The 19,997-nt window shown below is 42.2% G+C and overlaps 1 protein-coding gene and 1 long non-coding RNA gene across 4 annotated transcripts; one reads left to right on the top strand and one right to left on the bottom strand.

The window, feature by feature from the left end:
* Positions 1-791: 791 nt before the first annotated feature.
* LOC109927150 (cytochrome P450 26A1) lies at positions 792-6,935 on the top strand. Of its 3 annotated transcripts, none has more exons than XM_048608684.1 (7): positions 792-891; positions 2,481-2,705; positions 2,924-3,208; positions 3,387-3,536; positions 4,236-4,370; positions 4,514-4,669; positions 5,994-6,935. In XM_048608684.1, the coding sequence occupies exons 2-7, from the start codon at positions 2,499-2,501 to the stop codon at positions 6,336-6,338; spliced, it is 1,278 nt and encodes a 425-aa protein (XP_048464641.1). In that variant the 5' UTR covers positions 792-891; positions 2,481-2,498; the 3' UTR covers positions 6,339-6,935. The 3 variants fall into 3 exon arrangements, with proteins under 3 accessions (XP_048464641.1, XP_020382660.2, XP_020382659.2); XM_020527071.2 differs by lacking the exon at positions 792-891 and adding an exon at positions 1,465-1,580; XM_020527070.2 differs by lacking the exon at positions 792-891 and adding an exon at positions 1,591-1,919.
* Positions 6,933-19,991, bottom strand: LOC125485545. The gene is made up of 2 exons (XR_007264256.1): positions 19,196-19,991; positions 6,933-7,692 (listed from the first exon to the last, which is right to left on the bottom strand). It is a non-coding gene; the product is annotated as an uncharacterized LOC125485545 (long non-coding RNA).
* Positions 19,992-19,997: the final 6 nt, after the last annotated feature.

Genomic DNA, 19,997 nt, shown 5'->3' with positions numbered 1-19,997 from the left:
GGTCTAGGCCCGAAACGTCAGCCTTCCTGCTCCTCTGATGCTGCTTGGCCTGCTGTGTTCATCCAGCTCTACACCTTGTTATCTCAGATTCTCCAGCATCTGCAGTTCCTACTATCTCGGAATTAAAGGGAAACTGGCCAACGTTATTTCATGATCTATAAATGTGTCAAAACATTCAGTGATCAGTGTGTTTATTTGGAATAACTTGGCACTATCAATTCAATGGCTCACTAACGGAGTTGCTGCAAAGGGCGTCTGGTGTTGCTGCAATACAATGCAAGAACAATCCGAGTAGAAATCTGTAAACACAGCGGTTCAAACAAGGGGCAGCCGAGTTGTATATTAAGTGCACATTTCCAGAAACGCAATATCTTCATTTTACAGCGACAGACCGCCTTCACATTAGAGCTGTAAACGCGCACATACTTTGCACCGAGATATAGCTGCTGTAATCGTACCTATAAAACTGTGGGTGGCAACGGCGACCGTATTTACTTTCTGATATAACCTTGCTTTTCCACTGCTTTGCCTGGCTGACCTGGGTTTGAACCTAGGGCTTGCACAGGATCATAATTTGAGGAATTCACCTCCGAATGACGTCGTTATTTCTCAAGAGTTACCCGAAGGCGCGGTTTAATCTGCAGCCGGAGGTGAATGCCGCGCTAGACTGTTAGTTTCCTGTCACTCAAACTCTGCGCCACGTCAATGCGAATCTTGGCTTTTCATGACAATTACATAATTCATCTTTATATCAAGAACCTTCCAACTGTGAACTGGCGGGGTCAGGAACTCACCCATGACAGCTCTGAAACATTTCAAACCTCTGACCGCCTGTCACCAGGGAATCATACTTTTCAACACCTTCGCCCCGGATGCATTAGTGAATCTCAGGTACAGCCCAGATATCACAGCACACAATTCTCATAGAAATGACCACAGGCTTCCTTTAAACCATCACATCTGAACTATACTTTGGAGATAAACTGGGTTCAGTTCCAGGTGACTTAGCGTTCAGTATTAAATTCTTAACTATCCCGAGAAAGGATTACGAAGCCCGTGTCTTGATCCAAATGACAATGAGACACAATTAAGCGTTTCATTGCGTCGGAGGTCAGCGGGACAAGTCTAACATCATCTTAAACAGATATTTTCCCATGTAATACATCCCGGGTCCAAATGTGAAGGCAAACCCACACTTTATAGACTAGCTGCCAACTTGCGGTTTCTGTAGATCACAATGAGCACAGTGCAAAGAGTAAAGCAACTGAAACGGATTATGGAAGCACTTATAACGGTTCTGTACTTTGTATCGCAAAAGCCGGTATCCCTTGCCCTGTATTTCCGAGCTAGAATTCGCTATCCTCCTTCTGATCTTTTTTTTTAAAGTATCAGTTTCCTAAGCTTCGGGAGAAGACCGGTCAGAAATCTATCTCGTGCTATCCCTTTTGGATAGCTGCACTTCTGACCAACAATGGGTTAAAGATTTTTGGCCAGCGTCACTGAAACAGGCGGAGTCAGAGGGATGGCACAATCTACACAATGAAAGATGAACTTTGTGTGAACTAATTTAACTGACCAAGGTAAGAGAGACTGGGGACCTGGGGAGTTATAAGGAGGCTTGAACCTGGAGTGTGAGCATTTGGGAGAGTCACTCGCTTCATTTAGAATACGGCCAGACCGAGGCTAATCCGAGAGCTGCACTGAAAATTGAGTGCTAACTGGCTGCGAAAATGGTCTTGGTTACACTTTGTGCTACCTTCCTGTGCACTTTTGTGCTGCCCTTGGCGCTTTTCGTGGCCGCGGTGAAGTTGTGGGAAGTTTACTGTATCAGTGGAAGGGACCCAACCTGTGAAAAGCCCCTACCTCCGGGCTCCATGGGGCTGCCTTTCTTGGGAGAGACCCTCCACCTAGTCCTGCAGGTGAGACCGTCACTTAACTTCCTATAGCAGACAACACCTTTCTCAAAATTATCCAAAACATCCACCAACTTCCTGTGGCAGAAACCGAGAGCGTAGACGGTAAACTTGACAACAGCGAGGGGGATTGAAGTTTTTTTTGAATAAGAAATTGTTTTTGAAGAGAGTGAGAGTATATTGCTCAACAGGTAAAAAGGATTGTACAGCACTGAGAAATTATTCCAGTCACTTTTGCACAGTTACTTTGTCATTAACAAGAACAGAGGAATTTAACAGAGCATCTCTCTGCAAAAACCCAGTCTTGTTTGAAAGGCTGCCAGATTGATTTCACACAGTGCGTCAGGTTAATCTCGCTCGAACTTTGATTCGCTTTCTGTCTCTCGTTATCACAACGGAAGTATTCGAGAAACGGTTTATAACGTTCTGGGGGGGGAGGGGGGTTGATTTGTTCCTTCACTTGGGTTTCGCGATCCCAATAGTTAACCAACAAAACTAGAAACTCATCTCCCACCAGCCCCTCCCAATCCCCGCGCCTACCCGATAACGTGCATTCATTGTTTACAGAGATACAAATTCCTGAAAATGAAAGTGCGAAAGTACGGCTACATCTACAAGACTCATCTGTTCGGGAACCCGACGGTGCGGATCATGGGAGCCGAGAACGTGAAGCAGATCTTACTGGGAGAGCACAAATTGGTCTCGGTACAATGGCCTGCCTCAGTGCGGACCATTCTGGGAGCCAGCTGCTTGTCCAACCTACACCACTCGGAGCACAAACACAGGAAGAGGGTAAGAAATGTTTGGGTCAAACGCCTGGAATTTGAGCTAATCGATAGGCACTAACCAGGGAATCCCACAATAAATTTACATCACCCACAATCGAAGAAGCCCGGATAGCAACAGTGCTGGGGCCAAAAGTGCTCTTTCCAGTCGCCCTTTTACAATTGAGAAATTCCGTTTGCAATTCAGGATATCCGTTCTCACTCACCAATTCGCTTCAATTCCAGGTGATCTTGAAAGCTTTCTCGCGGGAAGCTCTGCAAAATTACATCCCGGTGATGGGCGAGGAGATCCGGGCCGGCGTCCGGCGGTGGTTGGACAGCGGCTCCTGTGTGCTGGTCTACCCCGAAATGAAGCGCCTCATGTTCGGCATCGCGATGCGGATTCTGCTGGGCTTCGAACCGACACACACCAGCCCGCAAACTCAACAGGAGCTCATCCAGGTCTTTGAGGAGATGATCCGCAATCTCTTTTCCCTGCCCATCGACGTACCGTTCAGCGGCTTATACCGGGTAAGGAGCAGGAGAACGATCGGTTAAAAAAAAACACAAATAAATCTAGAAAAGTAGGACGGGGGGGGGGGGGGGGGCGGAGAAGCGCCAATTTTTTGTTTGTAATACCTGGAGGTCTAGAGAGTGTCACCTCTCCGATGGGGCGCCCATAGTGACCGTGCCTGTTGTTTGGTGACAGGGACTGAAGGCGAGGAATGTGATCCACGCGAAAATCGAAGAGAACATCAGGAAAAAAGTGGCGAGACGCGAATCCACCGGGCAATTCAAAGATGCTCTGCAACTTCTGATTGAGCAGTCGGAGCAGAGTGAGCAACCTCTGCGTTTACAGGTAATCAGGATAGTGCTCTGAGGAAGGGTCGCTAGCTTTGAAACCTTAACTCCGATTTCTGTCCGTGGACCTGCCGAGATTTTTCAGCAATTTCTGTTTTTGTTTCAGATTTCCAGCATCCGCAGCTCCTTCGGGGTTTTCTTTTTCTCTCATGACAGCCTCAACCCCGGTGCGCCGAGCCCAGAACACAGACCCTCCCTCCCTCCTGAATATTAATCCCAGAATTATAGACACTGTCCCACCAGAACACAGTCTCCATTCCCAGACACATACTTTATCCCCTGAACACTAATCCCAGAATATAGACACGGCTCAGAACACAGTATCCACTGCAGAACACAGACCGATCTCCCTAAATACTATCCCCAGAATATAGACTCTATTCCCGAACACTGATCCCGAATACAGCCATGTACAGTACAGTCTCCTCCCCGCCTCCCATACTGCCCTTTAACCACAACTCCAGCACCGATACACTGCCCAACAGCAAGTGCCCCTCCGACTTTCACACTTCAGGTGAACAAACTCCATCGTTTCTTAAAAAAAGCAAAGACGGGTTAATTAAAACAGTGAGGATTCCTGTGTTTGATACCATTTGTTGCCAGTTCCCTCAGGACTTTCTGGCAGTCTCTGTGGTATGGGAAGGAGAGGCGCGCTTTGCCGGGTACCTCACCTGTGTTTATTATTGCTACTGAACAGGAGCTGAAGGAATCCGCTACCGAGTTGTTATTTGCAGGACATGAGACGACCGCCAGTACCGCCACCTCCCTGGTCACCTTCCTGGCTTTACACCGGGAGGTGCTACAAAAGGTCAGGAGGGAACTACAAGAGCAGGTGAGGCTATATTCACATTGTCGAGCGCATTGCCAGAGCTCGCTGGGGTTTAAGAAGGCAGCTCCTCTGTCGGTACTCTGGTGCAGCGCTCCTGATTTTTTTTTTCTTTTCCATTGACATGTGGCTTCTCCCCACATTTGCAGGGATTACTAAGCAGCGACGGCACAGAGATCAGACACATCACCATGGAACTGCTGGAACAACTGAAATATACCGGAAGTGTTATCAAAGAAACTCTTCGGCTCAGTCCCCCAGTCCCCGGAGGATTCCGCGTGGCCCTAAAAACCTTCGTGATAAATGTAAGCTGAAATTGGAGTCAAAGCAATGCCTTTTTTTTAAAAAAAAACAGAGGGTGGTTCGCGTGTGGAATGAACTACCTGCGGAAGTAGTAGACGTAGGTACAATGACAGCGTTTAAAGGCAGTTGGTTAAGTACATGAATAGGAAAGGGTTGCAGAGATAGGGGGCAGGAGGAGGCAGATGGGACTAGTTTAGCTTGGGTTATGGGCTGGAAGGCCTATTTCCGCACTGCATGACTGTCTGACAAATTTAACACCTTTGCAATGGTCCGTAAAATAATACTTTTTACACATTTAAGAATCTTTTTGTTTTACATAGCTGCAGAGGATTTTCTCTCATCACTTTCAAATGTCAAAAATACAAAATCTTCATGGTTCAGATTGAGATTACACAACGTAACTTCTCTATACTTAATTTAGCACTGATCAGTTAGCCCCATCCAGAGTTTTTAAGGCCCTGAAAATGTCTGGTTAATCAAGGTATCAAAATACAAGCAAAGAAGTTGTGATAGAACTGCATATAACCTTAATTAGGTCACAAAGTACAACGTGCACTTCTGATCACCACAGAAAAGGAAAGATGTAATTATACTAGACAGCGTGTAGAACAGATGCACTAGGGCAGTAGCAGGGGGGGGTGGGGGTGGGGTAGAGTAAACCAACTATGAAGAGACACCAGATTGGGAATCTGTAGTGTAGAAATAGACAGGAAATTTGGGGAGATTGTGGGAAAATTTCCCCCCCCTGCAGAGGGTTGTATCTGGAACTCATTGCCTAAAAGGGTGGTTTTAAAAATTGAGAACATTTAAGAACTACTTAGATCAGCACTTAAAATGCCATAACATACAAGGCAATGGGCCAAGTGCTAAAGGCCTCTTTGTGCTATAAAAACACCAACTCTGAGTGAAGGGGTGGGGGGTGGGGTAGGAATTCATTAAAAATTGATAAGTCAATAAAACTGGGAAGAACAGTAACACCTCAAAGTTATTTACATGACTAGGTCATCAGTTCAAGTAATTTACAACCAATTTTCATGCTTCTCCTTTTGCAAGGCACCTGCTTCTAATGGGCAGGTGCATCTCCAACAACAAGGCAAGACAAGAGTAGAAAGAGTTACCTAGATACAGTCATCTAAATGTCAGACAATATAAATGTTTACAAGTGAAATAACTTTTTCTTCCCCCCCCCCCAACTCAAGTGCAAGACAATATGGACACTAACTTTATAAGAAGTCAATTCAAAATATCACAACCCTTGTACCTGAATTCAAAGTGCTTGTCTGTAGTTAAAACTGGCTTAATTATTTTGAACATATTTATTTCTAGGGATATCAGATACCTAAAGGCTGGAATGTTATTTACAGTATTTGTGACACACATGATGTAGCCACAAATTTCTCAAAAAAAGATGAGTTTAACCCAGATCGCTTCATGGAGGGTTGCTCAGAAAATGATTCCTGCAGATTCAGCTACATTCCTTTTGGAGGCGGCTCCAGGAGTTGTGTGGGCAAAGAGTTTGCCAAGATTCTCCTCAAGATCTTCACAGTGGAGCTCGTCAGGGCTTGTGACTGGGAACTTTTAAATGGGCCTCCTACCATGAAAACCAATCCCACTGTGTATCCAGTGGACAACTTGCCCACAAAATTCACACCATTCCCGTACAACATATGACCTATATTCACAACCCTTGGGAACTCTGAAGATCAACATATCAATAACCAACATCTAGATTTGCATAGAGTCTACAGATATTTCACTGTCATTTTAGTCAGGATACCAATCACAAAATAGCCTTCAGAAAGACAACTTGGATTCATTAAAAAAAAGAGAAGCTTTGAGGTGATTTTCACAAAAAGTAATTTTATCCAGATTGTGCAGGAAAATGTTTTCAACTGCACTAACTGTTATAAAATTTTTCCTGCCCACAGTAATGAGAGTCAAACTATTTCACACACTTGTATTTTAATTGTTGTTTTTGTTAATTCTGCAAATAAGATATTTTATTGATTTGTAATCACAAACTATTGCTTTTAGGTTGTTGATTATTTAAATACATTGTAGTTTTGTAATGCAACTGCTAATTTATGTTGAATCTTTGAATGTAAATATTATAATTTAAAGAACTGGCAGCCTGACAAACATTGCAAGTATATTTCAAGCACTATGCCATGAATCAAGTGAATACATGGTGAGGGATAATAGGTGTATCCATCCTTAGAAATTTTTTTTAAAGGAACACTGTACACAATAAAGACTGAAAAACACTGACACTGGTGGAATGATTTATTAGATGCTAACATTGCAGTTATTAGAGTACAAGAAGTACACTGATTAATAGTGATTTACTTTGCATTTAAGTTACATTTGATTTTGGTCCACATTCTTACGCAAAAAAGTGAATCAAACTAAAACCATGAAGAGACTACATAATACAACACTGCTGCACTATTTATAATCCTCAGAACATCAACCATTAGTTTCTTCCATTCAATGAGGATATATGCAAACTGAGTGGAGACACTTTGCTCTTTAAATTGTTTCAGACATTTGATAAAAAAAGTCCCTTAATATTTGCACATTGTTCTAAACCTATGCTGTAACAGATTAGCAAACCAACCACCTTGAATAGCCATAATTCAAACACACTTCTGCTTAGTTCGCTGTTTCAAATGCACGGAAAAATTCCCCTGGTATTTCATAACTAGACAGGCACCTGCTAAACAAACAGCCAATTGCATAAATGTTGGATAAAAACAGCAGGGTCCTGGTCATCCAGGGTCAGCACATTAACATGGAATCATTGATAAATGGCCCAGTCATGACCCCATGAACCTTGCTTAACCTTGGTAAAATGTAGATTTTGTCATCCTCCTAACCTCTGTCCATTTCTACCCGAGGCCATGAGGTTGTAGACATACGACATGAATGTTCTTGTGTCAGTTATACAACAGAATCACTGCTGCGGGAAGACTGGCCAAACGTAAACTCCTTAGATAGGATTCACAATTCTCATGGATAGGTAGTTCTGTTGAAGACAGCAGAAGATTAGAAAAAGTGAATATTGTGAAAGCACTATTTAAGCTTGAACTTACAAACATCACATTTAATATTTCTCAAAGTAGTAACACATGTTCAGCATATCTGCTGGTCATCTTAATTTGACAAGCTACAATACAAGCTATCCAGGATCTGGACCAAGAATTATGCAACAGAACGAGATGGGCTGGAGATTGATATCTGAAACTCTTGCAGTGGATGTAAAAAAAAGTATTAATAGAAATACAAGGAAACATGCAAACTCGATTTTACTTACTAAAATATAAAAAAGCTGAAATTGAACGCAGAATCAATGACCTCAGCCTGTAATAGTCAAGTAACACCCAGCCACTTGTGACTTTTCACACATGCCTATTCTGTATGTGCTGTGCACACTTGAAGTTATGGGTGCACTGACACTGGGCTAATTAAATGCAACACAAGTGCAATTCTATTTTCTAGGTCACAACACAGGAGGAACTGTTATATCTGGTTCCTCTCTGCTTCATGCAGACTAACAAGTTGGAGTTTGGGTTTCACAAGGACCAGAATAGTCATTTCTTTTACGATCACATATTTGATGCAGATTTCATCCAGTTTCACTTGGATCAGTACTGTGTGACAATTTTAAAAATCTACAATCTAGTATACTCATCTAGATATACAGCACTTTCAATCATGTCAATCTTGACATTCACCAGGTTAACTTGTAATTTTCTCCAGTGAACATTTTTACCACCTCTTCTCCACAGACCCTTCAGCAGTAATCTTGTATAATGGAAACAGCAGTGCAATTGCACCTGACCATCCCCACTATAAATCAATACATCTGTTGTCTTGCATCCACTATTACCAACGTCCAAGGAGTGCAAATACTACTTCAATTGTTAGATCATAAGATTAGTAGCATAGTTAGGCCATTCAGCCCATCAAGTCTGCTCAAACATTCAATCATGGCTGATATATGTTCCTCAACACCATTCTCCTGCCTTGTCCCCATCACCCTTGATCCCCCTACTTACCACAAGCCTATCTTGGCCTGAAATACACTCAGTGACTTGGCCTCCACAGCCCTCTGCTGCAATGTGTTCCAGAGTCATCATCCTCATGCTGAAGCAATTCCCTCTCATTTCAGTTCTAAAGTAGCCTGAGTGAAAGGATGCTATGTCTTTGTGTCCTAGTCTCTCCTACCAGTGAAAACATCTCCACATCCACTCTATCTAGGCCTCTCCTCAGTATTCTTCAAGTTTCAAAGCGATCCCCCTCATCTTTATAAACTCCAAAATCAAGTAAAGACTGAAAGTCCTCAACCACTCTTCATACGGCAAGCCCTTCACCACCAGGATCATTCACATAAACAACTGGACCTCTCTAAAGCCAGGGCCCAAAACTGCTCACCATATTCCAAATGCAGTCTGACCAGAGCCCTACAATACATCTCTGCTCTCGTTTTCTCGACCTCTTGAAACGTTTGCTAACATTGCATTTGCCTTTCTAACTGCCAACTGAACCTGCATGTTATCCTTAACAGAATTCTGAACCAGAACTCTCCCAAGTCCCTTTGTGCTTCAGATTTCTGAAGCCTTTCCCTGTTTAGAAGATAATCTATACCTCTGTTCTTCCTTGTTGGTAGAGTGCGGGATATGCCAGGCTGAAGTTGCAGATTGTGTAGGCGTCCAATTAGGCTGTTGCTGATGGACCACAGCACCTCCTGGATTCTAATCCCATCATCTGTCCCACTTAGTGATAGTGCCACACAACACGATGGACAACATTCCCAGTGTGAAAGCAGGAAATAGTCTAAGTGTGCAGTGGTCACTCTTGCTGTTACGGTCAAGGTCAGATGCATTTGCAGTAGGCAGGTTGAAGGGATAAGGTCAAGTGTGTTTATCCCTCCTGTTGGCTCCCTCATCACCTGCTGCAGACCCAGTCTAGCAGCAATGCTCTATAGGACCAAACCAATTCAGACACTAGTGGTGTTGCTGAGGCACTCCTGGTGATGGACACTGAAGTCCTCAGAGTACATTCTGTACTCGAGGCTCTGTGCCTCCAAGTGGTGTTCAACATATACAACGACTTGGGAGTTCAGAGGTAAATCAACAGGTAGTTTCCTTGCCAATGTTTTGCCTGGTGCAGGGTCAATGTCAAGGACTTTCAGGGCAACTCCATTCTGACTGGATAGTACTGTTCGGTCACCTTTGCTGTGTCTGTCCTGCCATTGGGACAGGACACGCACAGGAACAGTGGTGTTGCTGCCTTGGATGCTGACTGCAATGAATAATTTTGTGTATGAATGTATGTGTCAGGCTGTTGCTTGGCTGGTCTAAGAGATAGCACCCCCCCAACTTTTGGCATTCGCCCCCCAACAGGGTCAACCGCACTGCATTTCTCAGTCCTTCCTTCCAATATTGTCCGACAAGTTGGTGGATATCCACTTCCAGAACAGACTGACTTTTCAATACTTAGCTGAAGAAAATTTTAAAGTCATTCTCTTTGCACTGCCCAATCATTTCCCAGTCACTTGCATGACTATAGTAGGCCCAGAGCAGGGGCTCCTGGTAATTGGTGAGGTGGCAGTGGCAGAGGAGCCAGGGGCTCCTGCTTGTAAGGTGAGTGAGAGTTGAGCACAGGGCCTGGCATTGGCAGCCCATTGGCAAGGTAGGCCCAGAGAAGACAGTGCCTGAAGAGTGGTGACTCCGACATTGGTGGGTCTGGTGCAGATATTGTTGCCCCGAGTCCCAAGCCGGCTCAGCAAAGGCGGTGGAGTGAAGATGGACACTCTGTTACATCATTTTATTCTTAAACCATTCAAAATGGTGCCAGATTGTGGCAACAGTTGAAACTTTTCACTGTATTTTATGGGTATTCATTGTAGAGTACAAGTGACAATAAATCATCATTGATTCATTGTTTTTGGCCTTCTCCAGAGGTCACAGACTCCGATGAAATCCTCAAGTTTCCATGGTGCTTCAAGTAGCCCACGTCCTAGCCGTCCCTCTTTCATGTCTTGGCTCAGTGCTCTCCTGGCTGTTCTCCCACCTTCTATAGCAGCTGATCCAGAATTCTCCTGCCTGTATCCTAAGTGGCGCCAAGTTCCACCCACCCGAGCTCAGTGACCTACATTAGCTCTTGCTGCATCAGACTTGGAGCTCTCAGCCCAAAATCTGAATTGCAACATAAACCTTTTGCTGTAACAGAGTCTACAACTGTTGGGAAGACTGAAACCATTATCCATTGCCACTGTCCATCTCCTAGGCAAGTACTGAAGTTGAACCAGACTGCTCACAACCTTGGTGACCTGTTTGATACAGAAATTAGTTTCTGAAGATCTATTCATATCTCCAAGACTTACTCAGTCTGACCTCTAATGTCAGCCACTTCTGCTCATTTTCCACAGAAGTCCTCATCCATACCCTTATTAACTCAACAATTCTAATCCACTCTTGGCTGGTCCCTGACATTTTTATCTTTGTAAAGATGTTATTTAAAACACAAATGCCATAACTCGCATTAAATCACTTATCCATCAGTCCCAAGGGGAAGGACCTACATAGCTCATAGTTCAGTACCACGATTTAAAAATTGTTTTCAACTTGGCCTCACCTACATCTCTGGTTCTTCAATTCTAGTTTCTTGGTTATTCCAGATTTCAATTGTTCTATCATCGATGGGCATGCCTTCAACTGCGAGCTAGAAACCCTGGACTTCCCTGCCTAAATCTAACTTTCCACCTCCTGTTTCTCTTTTACAATGCTTGGTGATTGGCCCCAATATCTCACGTGGTCTACTGTTTTAGAAGTCTCCTGGGCTGTTTATGGTAAGGCTGTTAAAGAAGCACACTCACTGTACCTCTCAAAATCCTTTCTTCCAATCAAGGAGTCAGAGCCAGATTTATACAACACAGAAACAGACCCTAAAAACTGATGTAAACTCGATCTAAAACTGACCTAATCCCACTTGTCAGCATTGGCCCATATCCCTCTAAACCCTTCCTATTCATGTACTTGTCCAGATGCCTTTTAAGTATTGTAATTGTACCTGCCTCTATCACCTCCTTTCATAACTCATTCCACATTCACATCTCCCTCCGAGAAAAAGTTATCCCTCCTGTCCGTTTTAAATCTTTCCCCTCTCATCTTAAACCTATGCCCTCTGGTTTTGGATTCACCTAGCCTGGGAGAAAGACCTTGGCTATTCACCCTATCCATGCCCCTCACGATTTTATAAACCTCTATATGGTTGCCCCTCAGCCTCCGACACACCAGGGAAAAAGGCCCCAGTCTGTTCAGCCTCTCCCAATAAGCTCAAATCCCCCAAATCCTGGCAATATCTTTGTACATCTTTTCTGAACCCTTTCAAGTTTAAAAGCCCTACTACATTGCTTAAATAACAACCTACATTCTCACTCTTCATCCTTTCTCAATATAAATGAAGCAGAGGAGCAGGTCAAATAGATTAAATTAAGGGGAAAAAAGGCACTGAAATCCATCAAGTAAATAAAGCTACACAATGTGAAAAATCTTGATCAAGATTTCTTTCACAATACCTCCATTCACATTACTCCTCTCCCACCAGCCTTGTTCTCCTGCCATGTCTCTGGTATTCTTTCAGCTCCAAGACAGATTTTTCTATCACATACTGGGCTACAGTAGTTTGGCATTCTTTCCCTTGATCTGTACAGCATCCCCAGTCTGCACAGAGCTCTATCTAGTGGCCAGTTTGAGAATGAATCTAACTTACCCATCATCCATTTAAATCTGAATGTTAGTCAAGGAATTGATTTTAAAAAGATACGATTGCCTTTATTTCTTCGTTGTTGGATCATAACCCACTCCTCAAATGCCTCAATATTATATTTGTTCCAGGTGGAAAAATGTGGTGATAGACAAATGTTTCAAATGGGAACAATTCAGGAGGTTCTTTATTTTAAAAATCATTTATGGGGCGTGGGTGTTGCTGGTTGGGTAGCATTTTATTGTCTGTCTATAGTTTTCCTTGCAGGTGGTGGTGAGCTGCTAAAGCATCCACCTAATCTTTCCTCACAAAGATGGAGGAAGATATTTGGGGCCCCAAAGGATGTTAAAGAGGTGGGCAATCTTCTATGGGGACAAGAGCAGTTTATCTTGGAGAACTTGTATCATGGAATAGCTCTTTTCTTGGGTTGACAGGACTCAGTGCTTGGTGCTTTCAGAAAGGATGCTCTGATATTAAAATCACTAAACATGCTCAATTCCCAAATGTTCACCAAGATACACCCATCTTTGTTTTGGAGATGGGAAACAGCCCTATTAATATGCTTCTAACTAACCAATCATTCCTGATTGTTAGTCAATCCCTCCGTTTGAGTAGATTATTTGGTCCAAACTAGTTTAACAAGGAGGATCTGTGGAACCCAGTAAACAAGGCTGCTAATATGCTTCAAATGAGCTTCAAGTGTTGCTGCAGACCCTTCTTAAATCAACAAAGCTCATTATTTTGCTTGCACCTTTGTGTTCACCAATGGGATCATTTCTCCCCTCAAATAATGGTATTTGGTCATTCCTTCCCATTCTATTTTGGCTATTAAATTGCTACACCAACTGTACATCCTTTCCCAGATAGGACGGATGTGTGATAGACGTTACAGAACGAACAATTCAGCAAGAGACGTTCTAGTCCAATCACATTTAATTAAAGCATCTGGAATAAAATGCACAGTTGTCATAGGACCTCATTGATTTATCAATGTCTTTCAGGGAAGGCACCTTGCTGTGCCTTGTGTATACGTGACTCCAGAGCCACAATAATGGGACTGTGTCAACCACCCTCAAGTGGTCTAAGCAAGCCATTTAGCTACAGACAGCTCATCACCTGCTCAAGGCCAAGATGGTATGGGCAATAAATGCATCCCAAGTATGCATTTAACAACAAAAAAAGGAAAAAAGTTAGTTTGTGTAGTTAGGTCTCAGGTCTTTCCCTCCTGCTCTCATTCTGAAGAGCGTTTATAAACAATATTGGAAAGAAAAAATGGAAGTCAGATAGCTTTCTTCTACTGGTTTATGAATCTTCACATTTTGGTGGGCTTCGCCTCTTTGATATAGACTGCTCCTGAATGGTGCTACTTCCATCAGATCGTCTACTGATGAAAACGCCTGAAAATCCCAGATTTAAAAATACACCAGTGTTTTGTCTAGGTTGCTGTATTAAGTTCAAGTGCTCCCAGCAGTCAGACTGGAGAACCACGTTTAGAATAGTAAGATGGAAGATAACATTTTACTTGGAAAACTGAACCATCTGGAATCCAAAGGCCATCCTCCCAAAACACTGCCTTATTTTATGGGCCACACAACTTCATGAAATTGCACTACAACTGCAGTTCGGGTTCTTGCACCCCATTACACATCTTGTTCATTTAAAGCTTGTACAGAAGCTAAGTGTTAATTGGATTGCATTGTGGGTCTGGTCAAACTCTTGACATTTTCAAATCCTATCGATTACCCGATCTCCACAGAGGGATAATCCAATAGGTGGATTACATGGATGGTGCAGATCAAGTTGGGCCGAGAGATCAGTTTGACCTTTCATCTTGATAGCAAAACTTCACATTCAGAAGGTGGCTTTTCTTTAGGAATCACCACAATTTGTTCTTTTCTTTCACTACTGAGTGTATTTGTAAAATGTAATGACAGACATCAGAGCACTTACCTGATTATTTTGGCTATAGATGGTAATTTTACAGTTCTTTGGGTTTACGTACATAGTAAGTTTACCTCAGTTCAAAGAGATGACAGCCAATTTAAATCTTTGGGGAGCTATTCGACAGACAGCTCTCAGGTTCACAGGCAACATTGGCTTGAACAGAACATTTAACATTAAACTTGACTGCAGTACTTACAGTTAAAGTCTCCAAAACAGAGGGGTATGGGACATGGAGGAGTCAGTATTCACTTGGCCATACCACTCAAGAGTTGGAGACTAACCCACATTACAGATGAACTGCCCTCAACCCCACTAAGACTCATCCCCTCTTCTGAGGACAGTGCCAGGTGGACACGCACTGATCTGCCTACTCAGGAATATTTATTAATAGTCTAATTTGCAAATGCTTTACATCTGAAGCACTTCTTTCAAAAAAAGTACAGCTCCATTTTGTTGAAATTTTTTGCTCTAAGTTATTGCACTGTGCTCAGACTACACTTATAACCACACTTATCACATGATCAATCTAAATAAAAACCATTTTCTTAAATTTAGAGAGAATAGACTAAGTTTCCTCCCCATTTCTTTGGGAATAGAATCTCTACACTGCAGAAAGAGGCCATTTGGCCCATCAAGTCTGCACCAACACTTTGAACAGCATCCCACCCAGACCCAGGTCCCCTACCCTCATTACACAGCCCCACATTTCCCATGGCTAACCCACCTAGCTCGCATGTCCCTGGACACTACGGGACAATTTAGCATGGCCAATCCGACCAAACTACACATTTTTTGGATCGTGGGTGGAAACCGAAGCACCCAGTGGAGACGCATGTAGACAATGGCACACTCTGCAAACTCCACACAGAATTGTCTGAGGCTAGAATTAAACATGGGTTCCTGGTGCTGAGAGGCTGGAGTGCTAACCACTGCGGTGAGATATAGCCTGGACTGTCTAACATTTAGATGAAGCAGGAACACAGGATTTAACCAACTTTGTGGTAACTATTCTTCAATTTGCCCTTGTATTTGATAAAGCGTGCTTGGGTACAACACTTGTTCGCTTACAAACTTAGAGGAAGAGAAGATGAAAGTTGACAAGAAAATAAGAACTCATCAACTTCATTTTTAGGCATTTTTCTTCTGTTCCCAGTCACAGAGCCTTCCATGCACAAGGACTGACCTACTTGACTATAGGCAGCACTATTCTTAGTTACCCCACCAGATGGTGCTCTTTCGTGCTGTGGAAGTGCCTCCCCTTCTGCGAAGAGGAGAGAGCAAACTTGGTCTTTTGGCAAGCCAGAATGTAAATCGTATGTTACCACAGAAAAAATTGAATTATGCCATGTCACTTAGCTTGCGTGTTTTTAAAATTCACCAAATATACCAAAAAAAAACCATGCGGTTCATGTCTTGTAGAAAAATTGATGTTTAGCTTAAGAGTGGGGACAATTTAGCATTGGAATTGACCAGAAAAGTAGGGCATTGATGAATTGCTATTGTTTTAATTTATCAATGCCTTGTTAATTCATCTGCTCATGTGCTGCAACTTAAAGAAAGGCAGGATATTATGACTGCTTGCCCCAATAACAGATCTGATGCTGCTGCTGCTATGACAGATGGCCCTGAATTCAGATCGAGACATGAAGCAGCAGTTCTGATTTTAAGTAAGGAAGGCAAGTGAAAAGTGGGTTGTATTCTAGCATTACTGAAATCCATGCTTCATAGAGAACAGAACTTCAATGGTGTTATAGCAGAATTACCTGTACTGTATTCAATCCTGGTCTCCCTGGTGTAGGAGAGATGCTGTGAAACTTGAAAGGGCTCAGAAAAGATTTAAGGATGTTGCCGGGGTTGGAGGGTTTGAAGGCTGATGCTCCAGGAAAAATAGCCCCAGAGGCTGAAGGGTGACCTTACAGAGGTTTATAAAATCATGAAGGGCATGGACAGGGTAAATAGTCAAGGTCTGTTTCCTAGGGTAGAGGAATTTAAAACTAGAGGCCATAGGTTTAAAGTGAGGGGATAAAGGTTTTTTAAAAAAAAAAAAGGGACCTCATGGGCAGCTTTTTCCAGAGAGGGTGGTGCGTGTATAGAATGAACTGCCAGAGGAAGTGGAGGAGGCTGGTACAAATTATATTTAATGGGTACGTGAATAGGAAGGGTTTAGAGGGATACGGGCCAAATGGGACTAGATTTATATAGGATATCTGGTCAGCATGGACAAGTGGAATGAAGAGTCTGTTTCCATGCTGTACATCTCTACGACCATCCTAAATTAGTTAAAATTGCATTCTGGAAATGTACATTTAAATAAAAAGAAGATACAAGATTGCATTGGGAAATTAATAATGCAACACTCACTTGGATGAGTACTAGTTAGGAGCAAGTATTACCTTACTTCCACCACCACCAACTTAACATACCACATAAGCTGAAGCCAGGTTAGTCGGAGACTTACTTTGTGGCCTGCATAAACAACATGCAAGATAATCCTCCCTCTAATTTCTCCTCAATCTCTGGGTGTTGACACATTTGCCAATTTCTTGCCAGCTTCAAATGGCTGGCATCAGACGTGAACACGTAAACTCATAGCCATGGGGCTCCACTGCCTGAAACATTTCCACTAAACACCTTCATCTAATTGTTTTCCTTCCCACCATTGACTCAACTTAAAAAAGGGAAAGAAATCTTAAACACAAGAGGGGAAAAAAGCAAAAACACTGTTTAAATTTTAGTCCGCTACTCGATGCGCAGCAGATCAAAGCCAAAGGACATTAAGTTTATAAACTTCATTTGAACTGAATTGGTTTGAAACACAAATCAGAATTTCATGGATGCTAACATAAAACTTCAGCTTTCAAGTAGCCAAATCTTTAATAAGGAAAAAGGATTTCTGCTTTTAGTTTTAAGAATGAAAAGAATCAGATACACTAACAGCTGCAGTTACTGTCTTGCTAGGAAGCACAGAAAATTTAATCTTAATCATGGAAAAATAAATGGCCAGAGCACCTCATCATAGGCATATGAAGTAAAGATCAAACAGCTGTCGAAAAATCTAGCCCGTGATATTAGAATGGTTAGAGCCTCCAGACTCGGCGGTCCTTAAAATTTTTCAGCTTTAATCAGCAACTTCAAAAAAAGCCAGCCATGTTAAGGTCACGAGGCTAAGGAGGGAGATGATGGCAGTGTAAAAACAGCATTGGAAAGCAAGGTCATGAGAAGGGAACTTGTCTTAACACAATATTGAGAGATCCAACACTGCACAACGAACAGCTGCTTTGGTTTGCCATTCCTGTGCTAGCTCCACTAACTGTGATTTACTACTGAGCCAACTCTGGTGTTGACACCTTTATGTCCCTCCCTCCTATCCCAGCAGGCCTGGAGGCCATGATGGATGCTGCTGAACTTTTCCTCCTATCACCTCAAAAAGAACTTTCCCATAATCTTTTGTCTTCCATCAACGTGGAAGACAGAAGGGTTTTATTTAATTTTAAATTAACAGCCTAGTTGCTCTAACATGGTAGCAATATACAGAATTTATTACACCAGTGAAATTCTTAAACTCCAATCTCTTTTTTTATACCCAATGAACTGAACATAGTCCAGAGTAAATCAATGTAATTGCAGCTCGTCCAACATTATTGTAGCTATACTTTATACCACATGCCATTGGCAATTTGGTGTATTTAATTGAAAATGCTAAGATAATGTGAAACTTGCCTACTGACATTAACTCTTGTATTGCTGGTGGCACGTGAATAGGTTATGAGAAAAAGAATCTAATTTACAAATCAGTTAAATATATTCAGCTTATCCCAGCGATGACAGTACACAATGTGTACACAATGTGTACACTATTGCACCCGTACAAAAGTTACATTTGTTTTAAAACAAATTTGCAAAAAGCTTCAACACCACTCTAAACATCATTTAACAATTGTAGTAAAGCCCTGGATTCTCATTCTGAAGTTCCAAACTCTAATTGCAGTCTCAAGCCTCTGTTAACCTGCAACTGCAGGTCTCTATTTTAATGGCTGGATCATAAAATAGATCTCAAGGAGACATATCCTGTCTCACAAAGTAGACTACCTATTAGTCAACAGAGGGCTGAGAAACTCACCTTCATTAAAAAGGTCAGCAGACAAAAACAGGATGGTAACTAACAGTGAGGGAGGGAGTAAAAGTACAATTGCATTACAAAAATTAGGCTTGTTTGTGGAACTCCACTGCTATTTTTGACCAACTTTTAGTGCACAAAAAAAAAAACTTTAACAGCATGAGGGGAAGTGAACAAAATTAGAAAGCTTTAGAAAAGGTTAACAGGTAGATAGCTTATTGGGGTAACTTAATTTTGTGCAAGCCTGCACACTGAACAGTTTATGAGGAAAGGAAATTAAATAGGATTAATGTTGAAGTATGAAAGCTCTTATTTAATTAATAAAAATAATTTGGTGATTAAATTAGTGTTTGCATTTTCTTCAAATCAAAATGCCACTTAAGATCATCTTCTACTGCACAGCTACCTTCAAGAACCATCTTCCACATTTAGACAAAATCCTGAACTCGGTAACAGATACCAAGAGAAGCCATTAAGAATTTTACTGTGCCTCCAAACTCTGTACTGAAAGTGGCCAACACAACAGCATTTCAAGCAACTGAGCCAAAAAGAGCTACAAGTGTTAAGTCAGTGATGTAAAGTTACAGAAAAATAGAACATTACCAATGTCTCAGCTTATTTCATTCCCCAAAAGCACCCATGGTGTTGTGTACTCACTCTGATAACAGCATTATTAAAACCCATGCTATGTACTTACCGGCAATGAATAAAAGAAGATCCCAAGGAACAGAACTACAAACAGCAGTATTATGATCCCAAGAAAGATCCATTTGAATCGGCGCCAGATGATGTATTTCATCGTCTTGCAAGGACTGGTGAACCACAGGAAAGACGTTTCTGGACGGCTGATTGTAAAGAATTAATTCTAGTTAACTTTTCTTTCTAATGGATAAAGTGTACACAGTTTACATTAAAGCACTCATTTATAAGGTTGAGAAACCATTACTCAAGCAAACCACGGGCATGTTTATTATCCCTCTTAAAAACCATGGGAAGTAAGTTCCTTATCTAACCAATGGCTTAGATAATAAATGCATACAATGTGGCCCGATACAGAGCCATTTTGAGGACCGTCTGGGTTTTGACCCTGATACATCGAGTGTCACCAGTTAACCAGGCAGGAATGATGGTACTACTATTGACTTCTGCATCTGAGTTGGGGTGGAGCAAAGTCTGATGACTGAACATGGAAAACAGCATGCCAAGTTTATAATTACACATTGGCTCCTGGAGCCAAGATATAACAAAGAAAAAATACACTAATTTGAATGTATGCCAAGGACATCACCATTTTCAGAATGCAGTATTGAAGCCTCCACTACCCGGGAGGAGAAAGAGGGAACAGCTTTGATTTTTCCTAGTTACTGAGCATGGCTTGAACAGGAGGTGGGAAGAGAGGCTGGTAAACACCTTAACCTATAGCATACAACAACAGGGGAGGTGCAAACAACCAGCATTGTTACAATATTAGAGATAGTAGGAACTGCCGATGCTGGAGA

This window comes from Rhincodon typus, chromosome 20 (genome assembly GCF_021869965.1).
Source record: "Rhincodon typus isolate 14 chromosome 20, sRhiTyp1.1, whole genome shotgun sequence".
In the NCBI taxonomy this organism is placed as follows: Eukaryota; Metazoa; Chordata; class Chondrichthyes; order Orectolobiformes; family Rhincodontidae; genus Rhincodon; species Rhincodon typus.
The sequence above is the reverse complement of the archived record's forward strand: the minus strand, read 5'-3'. Positions and strand labels throughout refer to the sequence as shown.

What these genes read in the sequence shown, in the direction of transcription:
- LOC109927150 (XM_020527070.2), top strand. Translation starts at nt 1,731, where the DNA reads ATGGTCTTGGTTACACTTTGTGCTACCTTCCTGTGCACTTTTGTGCTG. An exon ending in CCCTCCACCTAGTCCTGCAG is followed by an intron (nt 1,920 to 2,480) that starts GTGAGACCGTCA and finishes CATTGTTTACAG; the next exon opens with AGATACAAATTCCTGAAAAT. An exon ending in TAAAAACCTTCGTGATAAAT is followed by an intron (nt 4,670 to 5,993) that starts GTAAGCTGAAAT and finishes ATTTATTTCTAG; the next exon opens with GGATATCAGATACCTAAAGG.